The sequence below is a fragment of the Coregonus clupeaformis genome, chromosome 35, assembly GCF_020615455.1.
Source record: "Coregonus clupeaformis isolate EN_2021a chromosome 35, ASM2061545v1, whole genome shotgun sequence".
In the NCBI taxonomy this organism is placed as follows: Eukaryota; Metazoa; Chordata; class Actinopteri; order Salmoniformes; family Salmonidae; genus Coregonus; species Coregonus clupeaformis.
The window spans coordinates 18,448,232-18,476,022 of NC_059226.1; the positions used below are offsets into that span (position 1 = coordinate 18,448,232).

The window sequence follows — 27,791 nt, forward strand, 5'->3', positions numbered from 1 at the left end:
AAAGTCTGGGGGCTTTATGAGATCAGATGTGTCTAATCACTTTCTAATCTGATAACATGGCAGGATTTCTTAATACCCATAAAAATGGAGTCAGCTGCTTAGTGAATCACAGCATTATGTCAGCATGCCAGCCTGAAACAATGATATCAGAGTGCAGAAGTAAAGGGAACTAGCCTTGTAATCAGATAGAAAAAAACACTAAAGGGAAAAGAGTACACAGTTCTAAAGAACGGTAAGATGATTTTTGACTGGGTGCATTGTGCCAGTCTGTACTTGTCTGTTGTTTTCATCTCCAATGGCCTGCTTATATGTACATTGGCACAGGCAATGAAACCCAAGTTACCGAACACCTGCTAATAGGCTCTGCTGAAAAATATGCCAGATCAGCAAGAGTTCAAGGTTTCATAAGGCAATCCAAACACATCTTAACCATCTTTTTAACCTGTTTCCTTGTTTAATTCTCTCGGTCTCTCAGATAGTTTTAATTAGATTAAAAATCACGTGTGCCAAGTGCCAACGGCTCAACACACAGTAATTGCTTTTTGGATCATGAGCGGTGGCACGTTACATTGCAAAAAAAGACGACTCCAAATCACTAGGCAAGGCTTCACAAAAAGTTGTATTAATGAGACACTACAAAACATTACACTGGAAACATGCATTTATTGCAATACTACAGAAAACACAGAAATAAAAAGGAAGACATCCATTTATACTACATAGCTGTAATGATTTAATTCCTGTGTAAATGAATAATACATTTTCAAAGTAATACATCATAGCATAATTCAGTTTTGTTCCCACCCGAGGGAAGCCCTTTCCTCAGCTGTATCTCCTAAGTTTATTCTGTAAGGGGTATGTAGATTTTGTATGTCTGCAATTTTTCTATTTCTAAATACATAATCAACAAAGAAAATAAAAGTATGCAAAAAACTGAAGTGGAGGTCAGAGAAGCATGTTTAAAAGCCAGTTTTTATTACATTGTCTTTGAACATCTGTCTGTGGCTCCTCTTCAGTCATCTTGTGATGAGCACTCATAAACGTTGCCTTGCCTCACGGAGAGCCTAAATAAGGGCATAAAATATTGTATCAGTGAGCCATTGTGATTTGACAATAGGACAGAAGTGATTTGAATTGACAAGGATGTTCAGGTAACCTTCTGGATGGCATCCCTCGCAGGATCATCCTGGAGAACCTTAGCCCTGTCCAAAGCTCTTTCAAAGTGGGCAACACTGGATTTGAAGTTGCCAAGCTTCACTGGGAGAGGACACAGAAGGAAAGGACTGTTAGGACCAGTTCAATGCTTTCACCAAGATCAAGTAGACCAAGACTAATCACTGTTTCCATGAAATCAACACTCGTGTCCCCAGGTTGTAATTCAAAAGAATCACCACTGATGTGCAGTCCACATCTGATCTGAATTTTATGGACATTTTCCCATTCAATCCCATAAACGTCAAGGGAAAGGGGATACCTAGTCAGTTGTACAACTGAATGCATTCAACCGAATTGTGTCTTCCGCATTTAACCCAACCCCTCTGAATCAGAGAGGTGCGGGGGGCTGCCTTAATCGACGTCCACGTCATCGGTGCCCGGGGAGCAGTTGTGCGGGTTAACCACCTTGCTCAAGGGCAGAACGGCAGATTTTTCCACCATGCCGGCTCGGGGATTCGAACAACACTGTCCCAACGCTCTAACCTCTAGGCTACCTACCGCCCCTCAATGGAACCACAGTACATAAACAAATACATTCTATTAATTAGATCAAGCTCAGACATGAGATAATGCCGTGTTCTTCAAGAGTCTGTAAAGATTAACTTAAAATACAGGCCAGGGGGCCATTGCTATTGCTATACACATCACATCTTATTAACGACTCAAACAAGGGAAGGGTTTCGCCACACTTCTACCTACACTTACTCTCTGACTGTGCCACCAACACACAGGCGTTCAGTTGCCACTTCTCATCAGCAATTTCATCGGCTACAGCGAGTGAGCGAACGCCGTAGTCCCGGGCCTCGGTGTGACGCTTCAGCTCAAGGTAGCAGCGACCTATCTCATGGAACAGCCAGGTCCTCTCCAGACCGCCACAGGCCAGGGGGATCTTTTCCTCCCAGCTGAGAATGGAGAAGTAAATACACAAACACAGTGAATAGAATGACAGTGAATCCATACATTAGGAGTCCTTTGTATTATAGAAAACTCTATTTGCTTCATCACACAATCCAAACATATAAACACACAGATGTGATGCCATATACTTTGAGATTCCACTTACGCATCGATAGCCTGTGGGAACTTTCCTATTCTGGCGTACACTCGGCCAACATTGTCAAGTGCCCTTGACTTTGCTTCTGGGAGTTTGCTGTTGGACAACAAAGAAAGCGAAAGAACACTGTTAAAACAATAAGATGCAGTGTGTGAAAAGCACTTTATTTGAAATGTGGGTCATTAGAAAATCATATACACTCCCCTACGTATTTATTTGTATAGTGAAGCTAAAACTCTTAATTTGGCTCTATACTCCAGAATTTTGGACATGAGATCAAATGTTTTATGAGGCGACAGTACAGAATGTCACCTTTTATTTGAGGTTATTTTCATACATATCTGTTTTACCGTTTAGATATGAGTGCACTTTATGCAACTTGTCCCCCCATTTGAAGGTGTCAAGTATTTGGACAAATTCACTTAGTGTATTAAATGGAGTCAAAAGTGTAGTATTTGGTCCCATATTCCTAGCATGCAATGATTACATCAAGCTTGTGACTACAAACTTGTTGGATGCATTTGCTGTTTGTTTTGGATTATGTTGTGCCCAATAGAAATGAATGGTAAATCATGTATTGTGTCATTTTGGAGTCACTTTGATTGTAAATAAGAACAGAATGTTTCTGACCACTTCTACATTAATGTGGATGCTACCATGATTAAGGATAATCATGAACGAATCTTGAATAATGATAATAATAATAAGCCATTTAGCAGACGCTTTTATCCAAAGCAACTTACAGTCATGCGTGCATACGAGTGAGAAAGATGCACAAAGATCATGCCCCCAATACATGCTAACCTCTCACAATTACCAATAACAGGAGAGGTTAGCATTTTTTTGGGGGGGTATGATATTTATGCCTCTAACTTTCTCAAACGCTTAATCTCAAATCCAAAATACTGGTGTATAGAGCCAAATTAAATGTTTTAGACTCACTATTCAAATACATGCGTAGTTGAGTGTACCTTTCAGACTGAAATGAAGTTTCCACTCTACAGCACTCACCATTGTCTGGCCAGGTCCAAGTCCTTCTGATGGCTGTCCAGTGCTTTGTCCATTTCTCCCAGGTCAATCAAGGCATTTCCAATGCAGCTGTGAAGGTTCCCCAGCACCTCTTTCTTATTGGTAACCACCTCCTCTGACCAGCATTCAATTGACTTCAGGACCTCCCGGGCTTTCTTCAGGCTGCTCTCTGCATTCCCTGCAGTCAAAGCTTAGAGGGGGGGGGGGGGGATAGTTTACCATTGATCAGGATGTATTAATAAGCATCAAACTACCATATTCATCCTTGGGTCTGTTATGTCTTACCTGCATCAATCTCTTCCAGGCTCTGGAGTACAAAACGGGTGGGATCAGAGGGAGGGTTCTGCCGGGTCTTGTTCCACTTCTGCTGCATGAGCTTGCGGTCTCTCTCCCGCGCGTAGATGGGCTTCTGCTGGCGCCAGAACTCAGTGCGTGTGTCCAGATAGATGATGCAGTTCAGGATGAGGTCCTGCAGTCTCTCCCCACCCCGCATCTTACCTTTCACCAAGTCTGGAGGCCATTTATGACATTGTTTTTACTGGAATATTTGCCCTTTACCACACACTGGGCTCTGTAATTCATGCTGATAATAATGAATGTGTAAGGGAAATCAAAGGACACGTAGAGGCCAATTCTCCAGATAGGGTAAGTGATAAAAGAGCATCTCCCCAAGTGTGACAGTGTATTGCTTGTCTACTGAAACTCAGACGAAAGAGTGATAATACAGGAACAGGCTAAGAAAATATTTTTGGCTGTCCTACCTTCATCTTTCAGTAGCTTCTCTAGGTACTCCTTATCGCTGTAGAGCTCTCCCAGAAGCTGCTTGGCTGTCTTCTCACTCTTAGGTGTCTTCTTGTTCTGCTGCCTCATCTCCCTTCTCAGGGGGTGAATAAGCCCATTTGGCCATCCCTTCTTCACCTGCCAATCAATCCCACACACAGAACTCATCATGAGGATGACATGCATGAAGAGGTGGGAGGAATTATGAAAAAGATGCATCTTATCGTCTCAAGACTTTACCATTGACTCACCTCATCTGCCTTGTGGAAGAAGGACAGGTCCCCCTTGTTTTCCAGTTTCACAGATGAGGGGCCTGATGTGGTGGAAAGATAAGAGATTTAGAAAAATATATGCAAAACGTACAACAACTGCATTATGAGAACAATGAGGTACTGAATCTGTTGGTCTTTTACAAAAATATATTTTGACCCAGTACTTACTGCCCACAGAGTTGTCGATAGCCTCTTGGGCCTTCTGGATTCCCAGTCTAAATTCCTGCAGCTCTGGCCGCAGTTTGTGCCCCCTGTGGTAAAACACCAGCGCAAACTCAAAGTCTCCCATGGTGTATAAAGCTTCAGCTTTCTGATACAAACCCTGGAAAATGAGGTATACAAATAAATCAATGGGTTTTGCTTGGGAAATAATTACTAATCAGAAATAACAGTGTGCCCTAGTGGTCATTGAAAATAAAATAAAAGCTTTTCATTTCTGGCCAAGTACAGTAGCTGGCTGACAGGGGGATACAGCTGTTTCGTTCCAATCAAAACAGACAATACAAAGCTTCCCTCAATAATGGCAAACACTGGCTGAGAGATAACACAATGACTGCTACACAATAAAGCCAAAGGCTAAAAATAGAACAGACTTGTATAAATGATGACCAAAGTTTAAATTGCACCTTGAAGAATTCTTTGTCCTCCTTGAGAGAGGCCTCTGCGTCCCTCAGTGCATTATCAGAATCTCCCATCTTCACATAGCATTTGGATCTGGCAACCAGACAATTTTTGTCATCTGGCTGAAGAATCAATGCCTGTAAGAAATTGATTAACTGTCATTAGCTACAAATACAAACTTGACATATATGGGGCGGCAGGTGGTTAAGAGCGTTGTGCCAGTAACCGAAAGGTCGCTGGTTCTAATCCCCGAGCCAACTAGGTGAAAAATCTGTCGGTGTGCCCTTGAGCAAGGCACTTAACCCTAATTGCTCCTGTATGTCGCTCTGGATAAGAGCGTCTGCTAAATGACAAAAAAAAACTGACTTGGCAACCAGTGCATACGTTTTGACAGCTGTGTAAGAAGAAAATATCTAAATCCATATACACAGAGATTGCATTCAACCACAAGCTTAACAATCAGCAAATTGATTAAATTGTCATAGCTAAATAGCTAGTTAGCTATAAGTGACTAAATGTTTATTGTTTAGCTATCATTAGAGCTACGCCACAGATATCATCTTTGCTACTAGTCGCTTCCTGGACACCCGCGATTGAATCAGATCACCCATTACACAAACTCCACACCAGGTGGTGGTAATGCAACTTTTGTCACGCCACTCAGGCAACAAACGAGCAACAGAGCAGGTGCACACTGCATTGTTTACCTGTGCTGTTCATTCCCAAGAGGGGACACACTGGGCGCGTTTGAGCGGGTCACTTTTGACAGCCTTTCAAAGTGTGTTGCATTATGGGGATAATAATTGTCTGACTTGCGCCTACATGTCAACAACATGAACTTTACAAAAATCATATGATCAAAGGTCATTAAGTTGACTGCAGCCAACTGCAAGTTTCTGCAGTTTCTCATACCTTCATCCTGCAGCCATCGCTTGAATTGTGGGAGGCTCTACTGTCAAACAATCATTAGGTGTCCGATGAGTTCCACGTTCAACCTAGAACCCTCCGCCTGGGACGTCTTTCATAAATTAAGCCAGCATTTCACAAACTCGGCCCTCGGGACCCAAGGGGTGCACGTTTTGTTTTTTACCCTAGAACTACACAGCTGATATGAAAGTGCAATTGTAAACACAAGGGATGCACATTTTGGTTTTTGCAATAGCACTACACCTAGAAATAATCAACTAATCATCAAACTTTGATTATTTGAATCAGCTATGTAGTGCTAGGGCAAAAACCAAAATGTGCATCCCTTGTGTTTACAATTGCACTTTCATATCAGTACATCATTTTGCTTTATTTGAACTAATGATAGCTAGCTGCTGGTTGGAGGAGCTATAGGAGGATGAGCTCGTTGTAATGGCTGGAATGGATTAAATGAAACGGTATCAAACATATGGAAACCACGTTTGACTAGATTTAATTTAATTTCACTGAGATTGGTTAGTCAACATGCAATAATACCTGTATACTGTCAATCACTGAGATTAATTATTTGCATTGCTGCCTTCATTAAAAACTGTTAATCTGTGGTCCTCTGTAGCTTGGTAGAGCATGGCGCTTGTAACGCCAGGGTAGTGGGTTCGATCCCCGGGACCACCCATACGTAAAAATGTATGCGCACATGACTGTAAGTCACTTTGGATAAAAGTGTCTGCTAAATGGCATATTATTATTATGGACTTTGGATGTCCTTGGTCTTTTTTTTTTTTTGAGGGCCTATACACGAAGCCAACTTTACCATATTATTCTGGAGGCATACTTACACACCCAGTCTCATTATTTTGCGTGAATGATATCGCTCAACTTTAAACCAGGGCCAGCGTTATGGCCCGCCCTACCATACCTCCTTGCCCATCCAAATAAAATACTTAAATGGGGGAGGATGGCCGCGAGGTGTAATGGCGGCGGGGCAAGCGAAGCCTGGCAAAGATTTTGGACGAAGGGACAAGAGGTCGGAAATGGCAGCGAGTAGTGTGGGCGAAATTGAGGAAATTGAGATAAAGTTGGTGAAGCAACAGCTGTGCTGGAATGCGAACAATATGGGTGTCAGTTCTGATGGTATGGAGCGGGAGGATGAGGGTCAAGGGCGGGAATGGTCGGTAGTGGAAAGACATAGGAAGAAGAGAGATCATGATACTGTCAAGGGGTGCTGAAGGTGGGTGTGGTGCATGAATCAAGCGCAGGACGCAGAAGCTCAGTCCAAAAGACTTTAGTGCGATATTTACGTAGAAAATAAGCACAATAAGCCCGAAGGCGAAATAACGGCGCACACAGGCGTCAAACAAACGGTGCACTAACATGTGCGAAAAACCTCTCCAAAACACTGGAGGGAAGTACGTAGCTCCAACACAAAACAGAAGAGCAATCACACACAAAGACAAACACACACAACGAGAACTAAATAGGACACTAACAAGACACAGGTGTACAACATCAAGACAAAACCAAACGAACATGAAACATAGATCGGTGGCAGCTAGTACTCCGGGGACGACGACCGCCGAAGCCTGCCCGAACCAGGAGGAGGAGCAGCCTCGGCCGAAGCCGTGACAGTACCCCCCTTGACGCGCGGCTCCAGCCGTGCGCCGACCCCGGCCTCGGGGACGACCAGGAGGACGCGGAGCAGGGCGCGCGGGATGGTCCCGGTGGAACTCCGACAGGAGAGATGGGTCTAGGATGTCCCTCCGCGGCACCCAGCACCGCTCCTCCGGGCCGTACCCCTCCCACTCCACGAGATACTGGAGACCCCCATCCGGCGTCTTGAGTCCAAGATGGACCGAACGGTGTGCGCGGAGCCCCCTCGATGTCCAGTGGGGGGCGGAGGAGTCTCCCCTATCTCATTGTCCTGGAGTGGACCAGCTACCACCGGCCTGAGAAGATACACATGGAACGAGGGGTTAATATTCTTATACTCAACAGGTAGATGTAACCTATAACACACCTCGTTCAATCTTCTCAGGACTTTAAAGGGGCCCCACAAACCGCCGACCCAGCTTCCGGCAGGGCAGGCGGAGGGGTAGGTTTCTGGTAGAGAGCCAGACTCGATCTCCGGGTGCGTACACCGGCCCCTCACTGCAGTGGAGATCGGCGCTCGCCTTGTAACGAAGGGACGGCCCGCTGCAGGTGGACGTGGGCAGCGTTCCACGTCTCTTCCGAGCGCCTCATCCAATCATCCACCGCAGGGGCCTCGATCTGGCTCTGCTGCCAAGGTGCCAGAACCGGCTGGTAACCTAACACACATTGGAAGGGGGGTTAGGTTGGTAGAGGAGTGGCGGAGAGAGTTCTGGGCCATCTCGGCCCAGGGAATGTACCGTGCCCACTCCTCCGGCCGGCCCTGGCAATACGACCTCAGAAACCTACCCACATCCTGGTTGACACGTTCTACCTGCCCGTTACTCTCCGGGTGGTACCCTGAGGTAAGGCTAACCGAGACCCCCAACCGCTCCATGAACGCTCTCCAAACACGGGAGGTAAACTGGGGGGCCTCGATCAGACACTATATCCTCGGGTACCCCGTAATGCCGGAAGACGTGGGTAAATAGGGCCTCAGCGGTCTGTAGGGCAGTAGGAAGACCCGACATAGGGAGAAGACGACAGGCCTTAGAGAACCAGTCCACAACGACCAGGATGGTGGTATTCCCCTGAGAGAGGGGAAGGTCTGTCACAAAATCCACCGAGAGGTGGGACCATGGTCGTTGTGGAACGGGCAGGGGTTGTAACTTACCCCTGGGCAGATGTCGGGGCGCCTTACACTGGGCGCACACCAAGCAGGAGGAGACAAACCCTCACATCCCTAGCCAAAGTGGGCCACCAGTATTTAGTGCTAAGGCAATGCACTGTCCGGCCAATACCCGGATGTCCAGAGGAGGGTGACGTGTGAGCCCAGTAAATGAGTCGATCCCGAATCTCGAGCGGAACGTACTTCCGACCCTCAGGACACTGTGGAGGGCTAGGGTCGGTACGCAACGCTCGCTCGATTTCGGCATCGACCTCCCACACCACCAGTGCCACTAGGCAAGACTCCGGTAGTATGGGAGTAGGCTCAACGGACCTCTCCTCCGTGTCATACCGCCGGGACAGCGCATCTGCCTTACCATTCTGGGACCCAGGGATGTACGTGATTTTAAATACGAACCTGGTGAGAAACATACTCCATCGAGCCTGGCGAGGGTTCAGTCTCCTCGCTGCCCGGATGTACTCCAGGTTCCGATGGTCAGTCAAAATGAGGAAAGGGTGTTGAGCCCCCTCAAGCCAATGCCTCCACACCTTAAGGGCTTGAACTACAGCTAACAGCTCCCTGTCCCCAACGTCATAGTTACGCTCCGCCGGGCTGAGCTTTTTTGAGTAAAAAGCACAGGGGCGGAGTTTAGGTGGCGTGCTGGACCACTGAGAGAGAACGGCCCCTATACCAGCCTCAGACGCGTCTACCTCAACCTGAAAGGGTAATGCGGGATCCGGATGCGCCAGCACCGGAGCCGACGTAAACAGGTCCTTCAGTCTCCTAAAGGCCCTGTCCGCATCAGCTGACCACTGCAGGCGCACCGGACCCCCTTTTCAGAAGGGACGTGATGGGAGCTGCCACCTGTCCAAAACCCCGGATAAACCTCCGGTAGTAATTCGCAAAGCCCAAGAACTGCTGCACCTCTTTTACAGTGGTTGGAGTTTGCCAATTACGCACAGCGGACACACGATCCACCTCCATTCTCACCCCTGACGCGGACAACCGATAACCCAAAAAGGAGACCGACTCCTGGAAAAACAGACATTTCTCTGCCTTGACATATAGGTCGTGCTCCAACAGCCTCCTCAATACACGACGCACCAGGGTTATATGCTCGGCTCGGGTAGACGAGTACACCAGAATGTCATCAATGTACACGACCACCCCTTGTCCCTGCATATCCCGGAAAATGTCATCTACGAAGGATTGGAAGACTGATGGAGCATTCATTAACCCATATGGCATGACGAGATATTCGAAATGACCTGACGTGGTACTAAACGCTGTCTTCCATTCGTCGCCCTCCCTAATGCACACCAAGTTATACGCGCTCCAATTTTGTGAAAAACCGCGCTCCATGCAATGACTCTGTCATGGTCGCAATCAGAGGGAGTGGATAACTGTATTTCACAGTAATCTGATTGAGACTACGGTAATCAATGCACGGGCGCAACCCTCCATCTTTCTTCTTCACAAAAAAAAGCTCGAGGAGGCGGGAGAAGTGGAGGGCCGAATGTATCCCTGTCTCAAAGATTCGGCTATGTAAGTCTCCATAGCTTTTCTCTCCTCTTGAGACAAAGGATACACGTGGCTCCGTGGGAGCGCTGCTCCTGCCTGGAGATCAATCGCACAATCCCCCTGTCTATGAGGAGGCAACTGCGTCGCCCTAGTTTTACTAAACACGAGAGCTAAATCCCCATATTCAGGCGGAATGTGCAGTGCGGGCACTTGGTTTGGACTTTCCGAAGTCGCCCCCACGGAAACACCCAGACATCGCCCCTCGCACTGAGCAGACCACCCATCGAGAGCCCTCTGTTGCCACGAAATAGCAGGGTTATGGGTGCTTAACCAGGGAATTCCCAGCACCACTGGGTACGCAGGAGAGTCGATCAGATACAGCTGTATAGTCTCTTCATGACCCCCCTGCGCACACATCCTAAGTGGTGCTGTGATCTCCCTAATCAACCCCAACGGGCAGCTATCTAAGGCATGAACGGGAAAAGGTTTGTCAACAGGTAGGAGAGGGATCCCTAAATCTAAACAAAACTTCCGATCAACAAAATTCCCAGCTGCGCCTGAATCTACTAGCGCCTTATGCTGGGAATGAGGTGCAACCTGTGGAAAACACACAGGTATACAAAAGTGCGCAACAGAAAGCTCTGGGTAAGTGGGACGTCTACTCACCTGGGAGGCCCCCCCAGTGCGTGGCCTGTTGTCTTCTCCCCCGGAGAACCCTCCCCAGCACCTGGCCGCAGTGTGCCCTCCACGACCGCACTTGGTGCAGGAGACAGGCCCCCTCGGGCTCCTCCTCCTCCTTTCTCTAGCGCCGGCACCCCCGAGCTCCATAGGGGCTCGGCTCGGAGGTGCCGGAGGGCGGAATGGACGGACCCCCTCGGGACGTCCACGGGTGGCCAGCAGGGTGTCCAGACGGATGGACATATCGACCAACTGGTCGAAGGTGAGATGGGTATCCCTGCAGGCCAACTCACGTTGAACGTCCTCCCGTAGGTTACATCGAAAATGGTCGATGAGGGCCCGTTCACTCCACCCTGCGTCCGCCGCTAGAGTCCGGAACTCTAGAGCAAACGCCTGTGCGCTCCTCCTCCCCTGTCTCAGGTGGACTAGACGCTCCCCCGCCGCTTTGCCCTCAGGTGGATGGTCAAACACGGCCTTGAAGCGGCGGGAGAACTCGGCGTAGGAGATGGTGTTGGCGTCCATCTTCCTCCACTCGGCGTTAGCCCACTCCAACGCCTTGCCCGTGAGACAGGAGATGAGAGCAGAAACGCTCTCGTGTCCCGAGGGCACCGGGTGTACAGTGGCCAGGTAGAGCTCCACCTGCAGGAGGAACCCCTGACACCCGGCAGCTGTTCCGTCATACGCCCTCGGGAGCGAGAGCCGAATCCCCCTGGGTTCCGGACCTGGGACTGGTGGACCGGCCGATGGGGTTGGCAGGGTAGGTGGAGGTGTGGGTACCCCGCTGGCCTCCCATCGGTGCAGGGTGTTGATGACGTCCTGTAAAGCGGTCCCCAGTTGTCGTATCTGGTCATCTTGGCCGCGAACATGCTCCTCGAGCGACTCAGGCGTAACTGCAGATCCTGCTGATTCCATTTTGGTGTGTGATTCTGTCAAGGGGTGCTGAAGGTGGGTGTGGTGCATGAATCAAGCGCAGGACGCAGAAGCTCAGTCCAAAAGACTTTAGTGCGATATTCACGTAGAAAATAAGCACAATAAGCCCGAAGGCGAAATAACGGCGCACACAGGCGTCAAACAAACGGCGCACTAACATGTGCGAAAAACCTCTCCAAAACACTGGAGGGAAGTACGTAGCTCCAACACAAAACAGAAGAGCAATCACACACAAAGACAAACACGCACAACGAGAACTAAATAGGACACTAACGAGGACTAACAAGACACAGGTGTACAACATCAAGACAAAACCAAACGAACATGAAACATAGATCGGTGGCAGCTAGTACTCCGGGGACGACGACCGCCGAAGCCTGCCCGAACCAGGAGGAGGAGCAGCCTCGGCCGAAACCGTGACAGATACAGAAAGCAGTGGAGCATCTAGTAAAGAAAGCATAAAGAGGGCCAAGGTAGGAAGCAAGAGTAGTGATGTGTTGGTGTGAAAAGTGGTGATAGTGTTTGATGAGACCACAGGGCCTCACTTACGCCCTATCCGACTAACTAATGCCGTAGAGAAAGAGGTAGGTGAAGTGAAATTAGCTTGGTTCATCGGAAATGGTAGATTGTTAATATTGTGTGGTAGCCAGGCTCAGCAAGAGAAGATTCTGAAAATGGAAAAGCTTAATGGGAAGAAGATTAAAAGCCACCATGTGCCTGGTGCTTATGCTAGATTGAAGGGAGTCATCATTGGGGTCCCAATATCTACGTCCACAGATTCAATTAAAGAAAATGTGAAGGGAGGCAGAGTGATTGAGGCCTAAAGGTTGATCAGTAGGAAAGAGGGTCAAAGATGTGCAAAGCTTATCAGTGATGCTGAGGTTTGAGTAAGTTTTGCTGGGAAAAGTACAGATAGGACTCCTTAGTTTCAATGTTCGAGAATTTGTCCCATATGCACTGTGGTGTTTTAAATGCCAAAGAATGGGACATTCTAGCTGCTCAGTGTAAAGTAAAGAAAATATGTGCCAAGTGTGGAGGGGCACATGATTATGGTGAATGTGGAAGCAATGTGAAGGTTAAGTGCTGTAATTGTGGGGGAGAACACAGTGCAGCATTTGGTGGATGCCAGTTACAGAGAGAGGCTAGAGAGGCTCAGAGATATAGGATCAGTCATGATGTGTCATGTGCAGAGGCCGTAAAACAGATTGGTAAACTACAGTGCGGACTGATGGAGCTTACATGGATGTACCTGTAGTAAGTGGACCTACTGTCGGAGCTGGTGCTTCTGATGGTCCTGGCATGGTTTCTAGGCCTGTTCAGAAACCTTGTGCTCATGAATGTGTGGTGTCAAAGGACACTTTGATAATTAATAAGGTTGACTTCATAGCTTTTATTGGTAAGGTTAACAAAATGACTCGGGTTGTGGAAAGCAGAAATGCCAGGTTGAAGGCTATTGTGGAGATGGCAAAAGAGATATTGGGGGTACCAGATGTTACTGTTGAAATGGTTGTTGACATGCTGAACAATCCTAAGGTTGGAGTGTTTCAGCATGATAGAGAGAAGGTTTAATGGGGTTGGGGAGAGGTTTTTTGGGGAGGGGGAGGGTGTGGTAGAAGGGATTTATTTGGTTTAGAATGTTATTTTCATGGTAGTACATAATTGGGCAGATCATGATAGATCGTACATTCCAGCACAGTAGCTGCACTTTAAACGTTTGTTTGCGGACCGCCATCATATCATAGAAGAAGAAGAAGAAGTGTAATGGTGGCTGGTAGAGTTTTTTGAGTCGACGCGACATGGCGGCAAATTCAAGAGACAAGAACCATTTGAACAGTTTGCTACTACAGCAGATGTGAAGGAGCGGAAAAAGCGTGGAGATGTGGAAATGGACCGTGAGGAAAAGGGAAAGGAGCTGAATGTAGAGGGAAGCTATGTGGTGAGGAAGATTGGCGTCAAGTACAAAAAGAAAAAAACGTACTCCGGTAGCTCCGAAATTTAACCTGCCGAAGTCGGGCCTCGTCCTGTTGATGACAAGGATGTTTCTGGCGCAGTGGGAGTGAGATTTTTGGAGAGAATGGATCCTTGCCTTCTGGCTCATCCATATGTGGTGTCAGGATGGGTGGAGATGAGGTTGGGGACTGTTGAATCGACGAAAGTAACTTGAAGTGGACAGGTGATTATTTTTTTATTCTGTCCTGAGGGAGCGGGCGCTCCGCACCACAACTTTGACTTGCTATGCTCTCCGGAGCTGAGCGTTGTTGAAAGGAGTAATAACTGGGGTGGCGTTAAGTGTTGAGGACCAACTGAAATTGAAGATTCCCGGTGTCTGTGACGTCTGCCGTTTGGTGCGACGCAGTCGTGGTCAAAAGTTTTGAGAATGACACAAATACTAATTTTCACAAAGTCTGCTGCCTCAGTTTTGATGATGTAAATTTGCATATACTCCAGAATGTCATGAAGAGTGATCAGATGAATTGCAATTAATTGCAAAGTCCCTCTTTGCCATGAAAATTAACTTAATCCCCAAAAACAATTTCCACTGCATTTCAGCCCTGCCACAAAAGGACCAGCTGCCATCATGTCAGTGATTCTCTCGTTAACACAGGTGAGAGTGTTGACGAGGACAAGGCTGGAGATCACGCTGTCATGCTGATTGAGTTAGAATAACAGACTGGAAGCTTTAAAAGGAGGGTGGAGCTTGAAATCATTGTTCTTCCTCTGTTAACCATGGTTACCTGCAAGGAAACACGTGCCGTCATCATTGCTTTACAAAAAGGGCTTCACAGGCAAGGATATTGCTGCTAGTAAGATTGCACCTAATACTTATTTTCCACCATAATTTGCAAATAAATTCATTAAAAATCCTACAATGTGATTTTCTGGATTTTCTTTCTCAATTTGTCTGTCATAGTTGACGTGTACCTATGATGAAAATTACAGGCCTCTCTCATCTTTTTAAGTGGGAGAACTTGCACAATTGGTGGCTGACTAAATACTTTTTTCCCCCACTGTAAACTGTGATCTAATAACAAAATAATCATAAACTGTGATATAATAACAAAATAATCTATATCATAAATTGCCTAAATGGCACCATATCAAATAGAAATTAGTTTAGATGAAAATATGGCTTAACATGTTTATTTACCAGTGTGAAACTTGAGTTAATAAAAAATACAGAAAAAAATACTGTTTTCTGCCCATTATAAAGAAAGGGGAATTCTTTCTTCAATATAATGATTCACTCAGAAGGTTAAACCCATAACACTGTCGACAACATGGCTTTATTTTGTAGTCTTACTGCAGGCCCGCAGTATTTCATTCAGGCTGGAGTAGATGTGCTCAAAGATGCCCTCTGGTGGTCTGAATGAGCATCAATGGCAATAATGTCTGACAGTAAAATACTATGATTTCACACACTTTAAGGTGCCTCACCATACAGCATTGCAGCTCAACACAACTACTAAATGAGGACCCACTATATACGCATCATGCCCTTGACGATTATGGATAATTGTTTTTTATGACCATGGCCTTATTTCTATAACAGCATATTGGATGACCGTCATTCATATTCTCATTCACCCAGCTCAATGTAACATCGATAGGTTTAGGCTACTACATGATACTCAAATTTGCCCTATACCTATCATGAGGTTACTACAACCTATAGCCTACAAATTAAAGTGTATACCATGGGTGCACAGGTCGAGAGACAAATTGGAGTAATCAAGGTGACAGACAGTGACACATTCAATACCGCCTTGTACACTTTTGCCTGCATCTAGCTGATCTGGGGTGTAATCTTTAGTCCAAACAGTTGCAAAACATTTCGAGAGTTTCTATTGGACAAATTCAGGTAGGTCTCTCCCCATTTCGTTCCGTTTAAGAAACATTTTGCGACAGAATCGGCGGAATGAATACACCCCTGATCACCCACACACACAGTTCACTTTCATAGCAGCCACATAGAGCATTATCACTTTGCTTGTTGTAAAATTCCTTCTTGCATCTACACGCTTTCCTCCTTTCACCTTTTCCCTTCACTTGTGGACTTCAGTACACAACACAACAGCTGTCTGTGATTAGGCACAAAAACCTCTTCATGCCAAACCTCTTCACACCATAGCCGCTAACCGCTACCCAGCCTACATCATTGTCACCATATTAAGGTTATAGTAAAACAAAAAAACTAGAACTAACGCGTTAATAAACCCATAATCCAATCCCAAGTGTACAGTCACACATTACAGTGTACAGCAAGATGTTTAGTAGTTAAACCGGCGGGCCCCGGTGGCAATACATTTATAAAACCAAAAGCCTACATTGACTTGGAAGAGTTGCAGTGTTGGATAGCCTTAGCCAGCTAGCTAACATAAATAGCATTCCTCTCTGTTTGAGTCAGGTTATTGAGTAGGCTAAATAAGCTGCATTAGCTAAGTGTAAGGTAAACTAAGAAGAAGAAAAAATACAACAAAATATAGCTAGTTCTCTCTCTCTTTCTCTCTGAATCAACTACTCACCACACTTTATACACTGCAGTGCTAGCTAGCTGTAGCGTATGCTTTCAATACTAAATTAATTATCTGATCCTTTGATTGGATAGAAAAGATGTCAGTTCATACTGCAAGAGCTCTGATAGGTTGGAGGACGTCCTCCAGATGTCGTCATAATTACTGTGTAAGTCTATGGAATGGGGTGAGAACCACAAGCCTCCTAGGTTTTGAATTATTTAAGTCAATGTACCCAGAGGAGGCCGGAAGATGGCTGTCCTCCGGCTACACTATTGTGCTAGCCTAAAGGGTGCTGTTGAGGCTACTGTAGACCTTCATCGTAAAACAGTGTGCTTTAATCAGTTATTTGGTGACGTGAATATATTTAATATAGTTTTATCAATAGTTTTACTGTTCCACAATTTTTTTATATGAAATTTACTGAGTAGTATGGTCCTCCCCTTCCTCCTCTGAGGAGCCTCCACTGATAGTGGCTAGCTGAGAAGAGAAGAGGAGCTGGGCCTCTTTCAGCATGACACAACAATGTTCAACCTTTGATTCAACAGAAACAGTGCTATTCTAAACAACCAGTAAAAAAACATTGTGATTATGGTGGCCCAAAGTGGGGTGTTGTACAGTATGCTGCACAGGTTTTGCCATTTCAAATGGTCACATCCATAATGATCAGTCTACAACCCGCCAAGACTGTTGAAGTACGGTGTGTATCCTTTCGGAGAAACGTGCCGTTCAAACCAAACAACGCAACGTAGCAAAATGTTTAATGAACTGAACACTTCCTGGGGACAGGACATTCTGTGGCACACCTGGTTGTAAATAGTGTGTGATTTGTAAAACTCAAACCTTGACTTTGTTTAGCAACCTGTTATAAGTTGTAATACGCCACATCATTCAACTGTTTTTATGTGGTACTTTCCTTCAGTGACCCCAAGAATATTAAAGTGGAACTGACTGTTTTAACAACATTAAATCTTATTAAAATCTGTTCATATGCACCCCCAGGAAGAATATGACACACTTAGATATGGTCGTTTTTATAAATTCATAGAATGTTTGGGAATGACGTATAGTAAGGCGTTTGTGAAACTTCTATAGCAATATAGAGTGGGAAAGCAGCCGTGCGTTTGGAAAATGTATAGACACTGCAGTAAATAAAACCTAATAAAAACATCTGTCCTCGCAGACGGTGCGCCATAGCCAATCAGAGCTACAGTAGGCCTATATGCAAATAAGGCATTTGCCACGCGCCTGCCATCATTCACTTTGAATTGGACTGTGTGTTTACAGGCAGTAGCAAAAGCGCAACTTAACAACGCATTCGCCAAAAGCCGCAAAATACACCTGAATGGATTTCTGTTAATGTGTAAATACCACTGGAGTCCTCTTACATTTGGGAACTTCACAATCCTAATGATCAAACAACCATGAAAAAGGTAGGCTCTCTCTCCCTCAGTTGCCTATGCACATCAACAACAACAAGATCAACAACTAATGTTAGTCAGAGCGAGATGAGCTAAAATCTAACGAGGGAACATTAGATAAACCCTCTCAAACCTTTTCAGCTAGTTGGCTGTCAAAATTGCACTGATAAATGATGGGAAATAGTAGCCCGCTCGTCCTTCTGCAGCTTGCCTGCCAATGTATGCTTGTCCCAACCCACGTTTTGACAACTGAATGGGAACTTGCCTGCCCGCCCATTTGATCGATTTCAAATACATTTGATTGACAACTAAGAGATATGCTAACAAGTTCATCATAACTAATGTTGGGATCTATTATCTTACAACTAGATGTGATGCCTAGCTTAGAAAGAATACATGAATGATTAAACATAATAGGTTTGTGCTGTACTGATATAGATTGTTTAACATAACAAGCTGTGATTAATGTGAGGAACCGTTAGGGGGTAGGCTGAGATAGGCTTGTGACTCACACACACACACACACTGCCTCTTTGTTAAACTGCTCAAGGACATGTGTACTGCTACAATTTTTATTTTTTATTTTTTTTATTTAACCTTTATTTAACCAGGTAAGCCAGTTGAGAACAAGTTCTCATTTACAACTGCGACCTGGCCAAGATAAAGCAAAGAAGAACAAACTATGTCTGAGGTTGCTGACTCGAGACAAGTTGTAAAGATAACAACTAATGCCCGGCAACAGTGAAGCGCCAAGGGGCTGGGACCAGCCTGAGCGCCAACGATAGGTTGGGTAAGTTTAAACCACACCCAGCCTCTATTCTGACAGGCCCAGCAGGGAGCGGGAACTATCTCTGTCAGAGTATTTAAAGAAGAACTTATAACAATAGCTCAGTTCTCTGACTGCCCTGCGTTGCGTGGTGTTTCAGTGGGCCCGTATATACGAACATCATATTTACCATTCAAGTGTTTGCATTAATTAAAATACTAGTCTATTTTAGAAGACGTGTATTGACCTCTTTTTGTTCCTATACCAGATTTGAATTGACACAACTTAACACTAACTAGCTAGCAAAGCGATTCACATTTCTTGCTAGCTAACCAAATGACGCCTGCAGCATCTCTAACTGTAGCCAACGAACAATGATATGAGGGGAAAAAGGTCGGTCACTCACCCACTCCTCCAATGATATGACATCCTCCCAGCAGCTAGATAGCTAACGTTAGGCGCCATGCTTTTAGCTTGCTAAATAAACAGCTAGTTACATAAATAGATAAGCTAACCCAGGGGTGTCAAACTCAATCAGCGCATATTGAATGAACACAACAAATATGCGGGCCAGACATAGCCTTTTTTTTTTTTTTTTTTTTTTAAACGTGCAACTGCGACCAAACACTTTTGTTCATATGCTGTATATAGCATTTTAACGTTTTAAAACAAAATAGATTAATAATTTGTCCCGCCTTTGCTGCTATGCTGGCAGATGTGCATAATATGCTGTGACCCTAATAAAAAAGTATTTAACAACTCCAAATAACAAAAACTTAGCTATAGGTTGTTGTAACATTTTAACTTAAAGCATGTTTTTCATTGAATTAAATAATAATGTTATGGGTGAACACCCTATAGTGTTATTGTATTGACATACCCAGCCTTAGTTACAGTCAACCGTTTTCATTCAAAATATTAAGTCATTGAAGCTGAAACAGTGCATCCCGAATGGGTGGCGGCAGCAAACAATGTACCAGGCCAGCTGTAATTTACAACCTGATAGCAATATTTTTTGGACTACCAAGAAATGTATTGGTGAATTATATTAATCATGCATTGAACTGCATCCATCTATTCTGCCAACAATGCCTTACTGTACGTCGTGGAATTTTGAGTCAAATAGAAGCAATTTTTAAAACCTCTTATAAAGTTGGTTTTGAAACATAAACTGGGAATTTGATATTTTTTACTGATATAATGATTGTCTGTTTGTTTCATATCTGCAAAGTAGTTCAAACGCTGTCAGTTCCACTTTAAATACTCCAAAATCAATAACTTTTTACAGTATTTGGTTCTCTGAGCTTGACACCAATGAGCACAAATTAAGGAAATGTGACCTGTAATTGTTTTTTTTATGTGCCAGAAATGTAATTATTGTACTTTTCCAGGGAAAATCAAATGTCAATCAAATGTATTTGTGCCTCCTTTTCCAAGAAGGACCGTAGTGATTGTATCAGATGTTATCGCAGAATAAAGACTTGATAGGCTAAACATTGTGGCCATTAGGGTGTCTTCACCTGTTCTCATCTCTCTGGTGGTTTAGCTGTCTATCAAAGTTTTGTTTACAATATTTCATGGTATTGTGTAAAAAATATTGTTAAAATGTGAATACTGAATCTGTTATGATGAGAAGGAATTCAAGGAAACAGCCAAAAGACCTAGAAACGTATTTCAATACATTTTATTTGCAATGTCCAGCAATGCAATATAGTACGAAATAACAGATTTACATCACCAGTGTGTTTTCTTTTATCTTTCAGTATGTTTATCTATTGTCATCTTTACAGTACAACCAATAAATATATAAAGCACTTCCTAAATAGTACTGAGCCATAAAAATGCATTAACATTTTACCTGGTAGAAATCAGTAGAAGTACAACGTATTTCCTCAATAGCAAATGATATGCAGTGATACTAATGCATTTTGAAAAGTCCTTTATACAAATCCCTCACTTTAGTCAACCTCTTCAATGGTTGGGCCTTGGGAGCTGGCACCAGAGCTGGTCCGTGCCTGATCTCCACAGCAACCTGTGGGCATCCCTCCCTGCTGGTACAGCTTGGTAATGATAGTCTGGCACACTTTCTCCAGCTCCTTTAGCTGATGCTCATACTCCTCTTTGTTGCCCAGCTGGTTGTTCTCCAACCAGGAAAGGGTCTGGTCGCACCTGTCCACCACTTTCTTTTTGTCCTCCTCACTGATCTTGCCTTTCATGTTGTCGTCCTCCACGCTGCTCTTCATATTGAAGGCGTACGACTCCAGGGAGTTCTTGGCTGCTATCTTCTCCCTCTGTGCGTCATCCTCAGCTTTGTATTTGTCAGCATCCTGCACCATCCTCTCAATATCCTCTTTGCTGAGCCGCCCCTTGTCGTTGGTGATGGTGATCTTGTTCTCTTTGCCCGTGCTCTTGTCCACCGCTGATACGTTAAGAATGCCGTTGGCGTCGATGTCAAAGGTCACCTCGATCTGAGGGACTCCTCGTGGGGCAGGGGGGATCCCAGAGAGCTCAAACTTCCCCAGGAGGTTGTTGTCCTTGGTCATGGCTCTCTCTCCCTCGTAGACCTGGATCATGACCCCGGGCTGGTTGTCGGAGTAAGTGGTGAAGGTCTGGGTCTGTTTGGATGGGATGGTAGTGTTGCGTTTGATCAAAGCGGTCATGACCCCTCCGGCAGTTTCGATGCCCAGGGACAGGGGAGCCACATCCAGCAGCAGCAGGTCCTGGACGTTCTCAGACTTGTCGCCAGACAAGATGGCTGCCTGGATGGCAGCGCCGTAGGCCACCGCCTCGTCTGGGTTGATGCTCTTGTTTAGCTCTCGGCCATTGAAAAAGTCCTGCAGGAGCTTCTGGACCTTGGGGATCCGGGTGGAGCCTCCGACCAGGACAACGTCATGGATCTGGGCCTTGTCCATCTTGGCATCCCTGAGGGCTTTCTCCACAGGCTCCAGGGTTCCCCTGAAGAGGTCCGAACACATCTCCTCAAAACGAGCCCTGGTGATGGAGGTGTAGAAGTCGATGCCCTCGAAGAGGGAGTCAATCTCAATGCTGGCCTGGGTGCTGGAGGACAGTGTTCTCTTGGCCCTCTCGCAGGCTGTCCTCAGCCTCCTTAGAGCCCGCTTGTTCTGGCTGATGTCCTTTTTGTGTTTCCTCTTGAACTCCTCCACAAAGTGACTGACCAGGCGGTTGTCAAAGTCCTCCCCTCCCAGGTGAGTGTCCCCAGCCGTGGCCTTCACTTCAAAGATCCCATCCTCGATGGTCAGGATGGACACGTCGAAGGTGCCCCCACCCAGGTCAAAAATCAGGACGTTGCGTTCCCTGGACTTGCCTTTGTCCATGCCATAGGCGATGGCTGCCGCCGTGGGCTCGTTGATGATCCTCAGAACATTCAGCCCAGCGATCACTCCAGCGTCCTTAGTGGCCTGTCTCTGTGAGTCATTGAAGTAGGCAGGGACTGTGATGACTGCATTGGACACCTTCTGGCCCAGGTAAGCCTCAGCGATCTCCCTCATCTTCACCAGGACCATGGAGGAGATCTCCTCTGGGTTGAAGGATTTGTTCTCACCTTTGTAATCTACCTGAATTTTAGGCTTTCCTCCATCGCTGACCACCTTGAAGGGCCAGTGCTTCATGTCGGCTTGCACGACCTGATCGTTGAACTTTCGGCCAATCAGGCGTTTGGCGTCGAAAACTGTGTTGTTGGGGTTCATGGCCACCTGGTTCTTTGCTGCGTCTCCGATGAGTCTCTCAGTGTCTGTGAAGGCCACATAGCTGGGCGTGGTCCTGTTGCCCTGGTCGTTAGCGATGATCTCCACTTTGCCATGCTGGAACACCCCCACACAGGAGTAGGTGGTGCCCAGGTCAATGCCGATAGACAGCCCTTTAGCTGATGACATCTTGATGGTGTGGAGTTAGTTGCCTACAAAATAATGAAATAATATTTTAGAAATTGATATTATTCTACGAAAACCTAGGTGCAATTAATGTCAATCTCCACCAACAGTGATGTTAGCCTAAATATACTTGAATAACAACCAGACCTGGGTTCAAATACATGCGTATTTAAGTATTTGTAATGCTTATTTTCTGTGTATATGAGTATTTTCAAATAATGTGGCCACTTAAATTTAAAGTATTTGAAAGTATTTTCTAATAATTTCATATAAATACTATTTGAAACTATTTTCAAATACTTGTTTCCAAATACATTTCAAATACCCCTAGGACCAAACAATCCTGGGTTCAAATGCATGGAGTATTTAAATATTATTATTTGAAAATACACTTGTCTGTGTATTTGAGTATTTTCAAATACATGCCAATACTTTCCAATGTATTTCCAAATACATTACAATTTTCAACTACTTATATTTCAAAATGTACCGGTTTTTGAAAATCATTGAAATTCAATAATAAGCATTTGAACCCAGGTCTGATAACAACACTGTTGTCATTGTTTGTGTTATATATTAGTGTTATATATATATATATATATATTAGTGTTATACACTAATACTGGCCAGGCAGATCTTCATTGGGGTTTAACAAAAACAATGGCAGACACAATCATTTCTGCTAATCTATTACAGATAAACTATTTTTACAACAGGCCTACATTTTTTCTATGAACCCTCCTGAATAATATTGTGTTATCTTCACAGAATTAGAGCAGATTTTCTTCAAACGAATAAATAACTAAATTATAATAAAATAATAATATGCTAGAAAACATGGTGAATATAGGCCTAGTCTGTCCAATGAAATAACATAATAAATGGATGACTATTATAATATATCTTTATATTATTTATTTATTAGTAAACCAAATATTCTGGCATAGTGTTATAGCTAACATAGCTACCCCTAACCCTAACCCTATTTCTATTAAGTTTATAACTGTCACCGCCATTATAAAAATAGGGTACTGGAGTTACTTACAGTTTATAAATGTAGAGGTCTGTTGAAAGTGGCTCTTCTCTTTCCTTGCTTTCTTTTCCCTTTAGTATTCTCGTTGAGTCGATGTTTGAAACGGAATGAACTTCACCAGAATATATACTATCCCCATTGCCTAAAAAATACCCCTCATGATTTCTAGACATTTCTAGAACCGAGAGCGCAGCATTCCTTTGCGATGACGTACGCTGCGAGGCGCATGCGTTGCAAGCGCAGCAAATGAAAGTTATCGTCTTTCCAGAGCGTTCGAGAAGCGCGGAGACCTGTCCAGAACGCACACAGCACACACATAGTCTTGAATCATTAACTGTTTTTTAACACAAATGAAACAGCATGCGGTTCAACCTTATTCAGTCGAAATATCAGTCTATCGGCTATACTGCAGTTCCTCAACAGTTCACGAGATGTCAGTCAATACATTTCTTCTCACTAATGAATAATAAATATTTATTAGAAGACATTTGAGTGCCTACTGCACAAGTGGTATTCAAAGTCCTTTTTTCTACAAACATCTTACCACAAGTTAATGTGCCTCCTTACTTCTCAACAGATTCCAGGGAAGATCCTATTTTTTAAATTAAAGCCAGAGTATTTAAGATTTCCAGTGTTAATTTTTAAATGAAAGACTAATTATGAACACACCAGCTAATCCTTCTCTATTCTATTCTAATCAATGCTATTCTGTTATATACCATTCTAGTCTAGCCTATTCCGCACTGATGGCCCATCAGTTCACATTTGCTTAGCATAAACAAGATACAGTGCCTTGCAAAAGTATTCATCCCCCTTGGCGTTTTTCCTATTTTGTTGCATTACAACCTGTAATTTAAATTGATTTTTATTTGGATTTCATGTAATGGACATACACAAAATAGTCCAAATTGGTGAAGTGAAATGAAAAAAATCACTTGTTTCAAAAAATTCTAAAAAATAAATAATGGAAAAGTGGTGCCTGCATATTTATTCACCCCCTTTGCTATGACGTCCCTAAATAAGATCTGGTGCAACCAATTACCTTCAGAAGTCACATAATTAGTTAAATAAAGTCCACCTGTGTGCAATCTATATGTCACATGATCTGTCACATGATCTCAGTATATATACACCTGTTCTGAAAGGCCCCAGAGTCTGCAACACCACTAAGCAAGGGGCACCACCAAGCAAGCGGCACCATGAAGACCAAGGAGCGCTCCAAACAGGTCAGGGACAAAGTTGTGGAGAAGTACAGATCAGGGTTGGGTAATAAAAAAAATATCAAAAACGTTGAACATCCCACGGAGCACCATTAAATCCATTATAAAAAAATTGAAAGAATATGGCACCACAACAAACCTGCCAAGAGAGGGCCGCCCACCAAAACTCACAGACCAGGCAAGGAGGGCATTAATCAGAGAGGCAACAAAGAGACCAAAGATAACCCCGAAGGAGCTGCAAAGCTCCACAGCGGAGATTGGCATATCTGTCCATAGGACCACTTTAAGTCATACACTCCACAGAGCTGGGCTTTACGGAAGAGTGGCCAGAAAAGACATTGCTTAAAGAAAAAAAGAAGCAAACACGTTTGGTGTTCGCCAAAAGGCATGTGGGAGACTCCCCAAACATATGGAAGAAGTTACTCTGGTCAGATGAGACTAAAATTGAGCTTTTTGGCCATCAAGGAAAACGCTATGTCTGGCGCAAACCCAACACCTCTCATCACCCCGAGAACACCATCCCCACAGTGAAGCATGGTGGTGGCAGCATCATGCTGTGGGGATGTTTTTCATTGGCAGGGACTGGGAAACTCGTCAGAATTTAAGGAATGATGGATGGCGCTAAATACAGGGAAATTCTTATTTCAGTCTTCCAGGGATTTGAGACTGGGACGGAGGTTCACCTTCCCGCAGGACAATGACCCTAAGCATACTGCTAAAGCAACACTTGAGTGGTTTAAGGGGAAACATTTAAATGTCTTGGAATGGCCTAGTCAAAGCCCAGACCTCAATCCAATTGAGAATCTGTGGTATGACTTAAAGATTGCTGTACACCAGTGGAACCCATCCAACTTGAAGGAGCTGGAGCAGTTTTGCCTTAAAGAATGGACAAAAATCCCAGTGGCTAGATGTGCCAAGCTTATAGAGACATACCCCAAAGAGACATGCAGCTGTAATTGCTGCAAAGGTGGCTCTACAAAGTATTGACTTTGGGGGGGGTGAATAGTTATGCACGCTCAAGTTCTGTTTTTCTGTCATATTTATTGTTTGTTTCACAATAAATATGTTGTATCTTCAAAGTGGTAGGCATGTTGTGTAAATCAAATGATACAAACCTCCCAAAAAATCTATTTTAATTCCAGGTTGTAAGGCAACAAAATAGGAAAAATGCCAAGGGGGTGAATACTTTCGCATGCCACTGTATCCTCATCATGCAAGCAAATGTGAACTGCTTGTGACATTCTCCTGTGAATTTCAAATACAAAAAACACAAATGGTAGCTAAAGTATTTGATGATATACAGTGCATTTGGAAAGTATTCAGTGATGAGGTTTGAACATGCAACCGTTGGGTTCCTAGGTAGACGTTCGCGTTATAATGACCCTAAGCATCATGCAAGCAAATGTGAACTGCTTGTGACATTCTCCTGTGAATTTCAAATACAAAAACACAAATGGTAGCTAAAGTATTTGATGATATACAGTGCATTTGGAAAGTATTCAGTGATGAGGTTTGAACATGCAACAGTTGGGTTCCTAGGTAGACGTTCGCGTTATAATGACCCTAAGCATCATGCAAGCAAATGTGAACTGCTTGTGACATTCTCCTGTGAATTTCAAATACAAAAAACACAAATGGTAGCTAAAGTATTTGATAATATACAGTGCATTCGGAAAGTATTCAGTGATGAGTATTTGATCATATACAGTGCATTCGGAAAGTATTCAGTGATGAGGTTTGAACATGCAACCGTTGGGTTCCTAGGTAGACTTTCGCGTTATAATGACCCTAAGCATCATGCAAGCAAATGTGAACTGCTTGTGACATTCTCCTGTGAATTTCAAATACAAAAAACACAAATGGTAGCTAAAGTATTTGATGATATACAGTGCATTTGGAAAGTATTCAGTGATGAGGTTTGAACATGCAACAGTTGGGTTCCTAGGTAGACGTTCGCGTTATAATGACCCTAAGCATCATGCAAGCAAATGTGAACTGCTTGTGACATTCTCCTGTGAATTTCAAATACAAAAACACAAATGGTAGCTAAAGTATTTGATAATATACAGTGCATTCGGAAAGTATTCAGTGATGAGTATTTGATCATATACAGTGCATTCGGAAAGTATTCAGTGATGAGGTTTGAACATGCAACCTTTGGGTTCCTAGGTACAACCTGCGTAAACCATAAACTAAAAGTACAGCTATCATGCTTGTAAACACATTATAGGGTTTTAAAAACATTTGTATAAATAATTATTTGTTGTTGCATTCAACTGCCGAAAATGCTGTTATCGAGGTCATTTTCATAGTAAGTGACGTGGGAGCCAGAGCTCAGGATGTGATAGACGAGTTTCCCCCACTAGTATAATTAAGTTAGCTACCAGTTGGAGGGCTGTTCAAGTGGATTTCTTACAGTCGTATGTGGTAAATTCCCATTTAACACTTGGTTACGAACGAAGCAACACATTAGTCCTCCCTGTAACTCTTCCTGCTGCCACCCTCCTCTTCTTTCCCTCCCTGCCAATCCTCTCTCCCACTAATGTTAGCTAATTTAACTGGCGAAAATGCTGCTAGTTACCAACACACAGAGTAAAGCCGTACCGTAGAGTAGCTTTCAATGGCTTTGACATACTCTCCTTTGTGGTACAACTGGTCCCCCTCGGCCATGTAAGTAGAAAATGTACTTTTGGGTCCTTGGTCTCCTTCATTGTCAGACATTTTTGAAATAAAAAAACATCCAATGCTATGCTAGCAAGCAAGGGCCTTCGTCTAGTTTCAACAAAGTCCCATCAGTGGTATCCTAGCAACCAGCCTAACAAGTCTCTAAAGGGGGTCATTCTATGTCATCACTAGTTACTACAGCCACAAAGACATCAACCCCGCCCATTTCCACAATTTATCTTCTTAAAATGTGATTTTAAACATAACCTTAGACACACTGTTAATCTTATGCCTAACTTTGAAGACCAAAATGCAAATGTTTGTTTTCATGAATTCTTACGATATAGCCAATTCTGACTTTGTGGCTGTGCTATCTAGTGAAAACCGTCAGGTAATTTAGAGAGCGGCCCTGTCTGGACTAGAAACAGATGAAAAGGTTGATTGAATGTTGATTACTTTAATCTT

The 27,791-nt window shown here is 44.2% G+C and overlaps 2 protein-coding genes across 2 annotated transcripts; both read right to left on the minus strand.

Annotated features, from left to right (window-relative positions):
* Positions 1–954: 954 nt before the first annotated feature.
* On the minus strand, positions 955–27,561 carry odad4 (outer dynein arm docking complex subunit 4). Its single transcript, XM_045210902.1, has 11 exons — positions 27,267–27,561; positions 4,977–5,108; positions 4,519–4,672; positions 4,330–4,391; positions 4,060–4,216; positions 3,584–3,808; positions 3,281–3,488; positions 2,279–2,365; positions 1,921–2,117; positions 1,157–1,257; positions 955–1,064 (listed from the first exon to the last, which is right to left on the minus strand). The coding sequence occupies exons 1-11, from the start codon at positions 27,381–27,383 to the stop codon at positions 1,035–1,037; spliced, it is 1,470 nt and encodes a 489-aa protein (XP_045066837.1). The 5' UTR covers positions 27,384–27,561; the 3' UTR covers positions 955–1,034.
* LOC121569587 (heat shock 70 kDa protein) lies at positions 20,188–23,633 on the minus strand. The gene is made up of 2 exons (XM_045210901.1): positions 23,455–23,633; positions 20,188–22,435 (listed from the first exon to the last, which is right to left on the minus strand). Exon 2 carries the CDS (start codon positions 22,410–22,412, stop codon positions 20,478–20,480), a length of 1,935 nt encoding a protein of 644 aa, XP_045066836.1. The 5' UTR covers positions 22,413–22,435; positions 23,455–23,633; the 3' UTR covers positions 20,188–20,477.
* Positions 27,562–27,791: the final 230 nt, after the last annotated feature.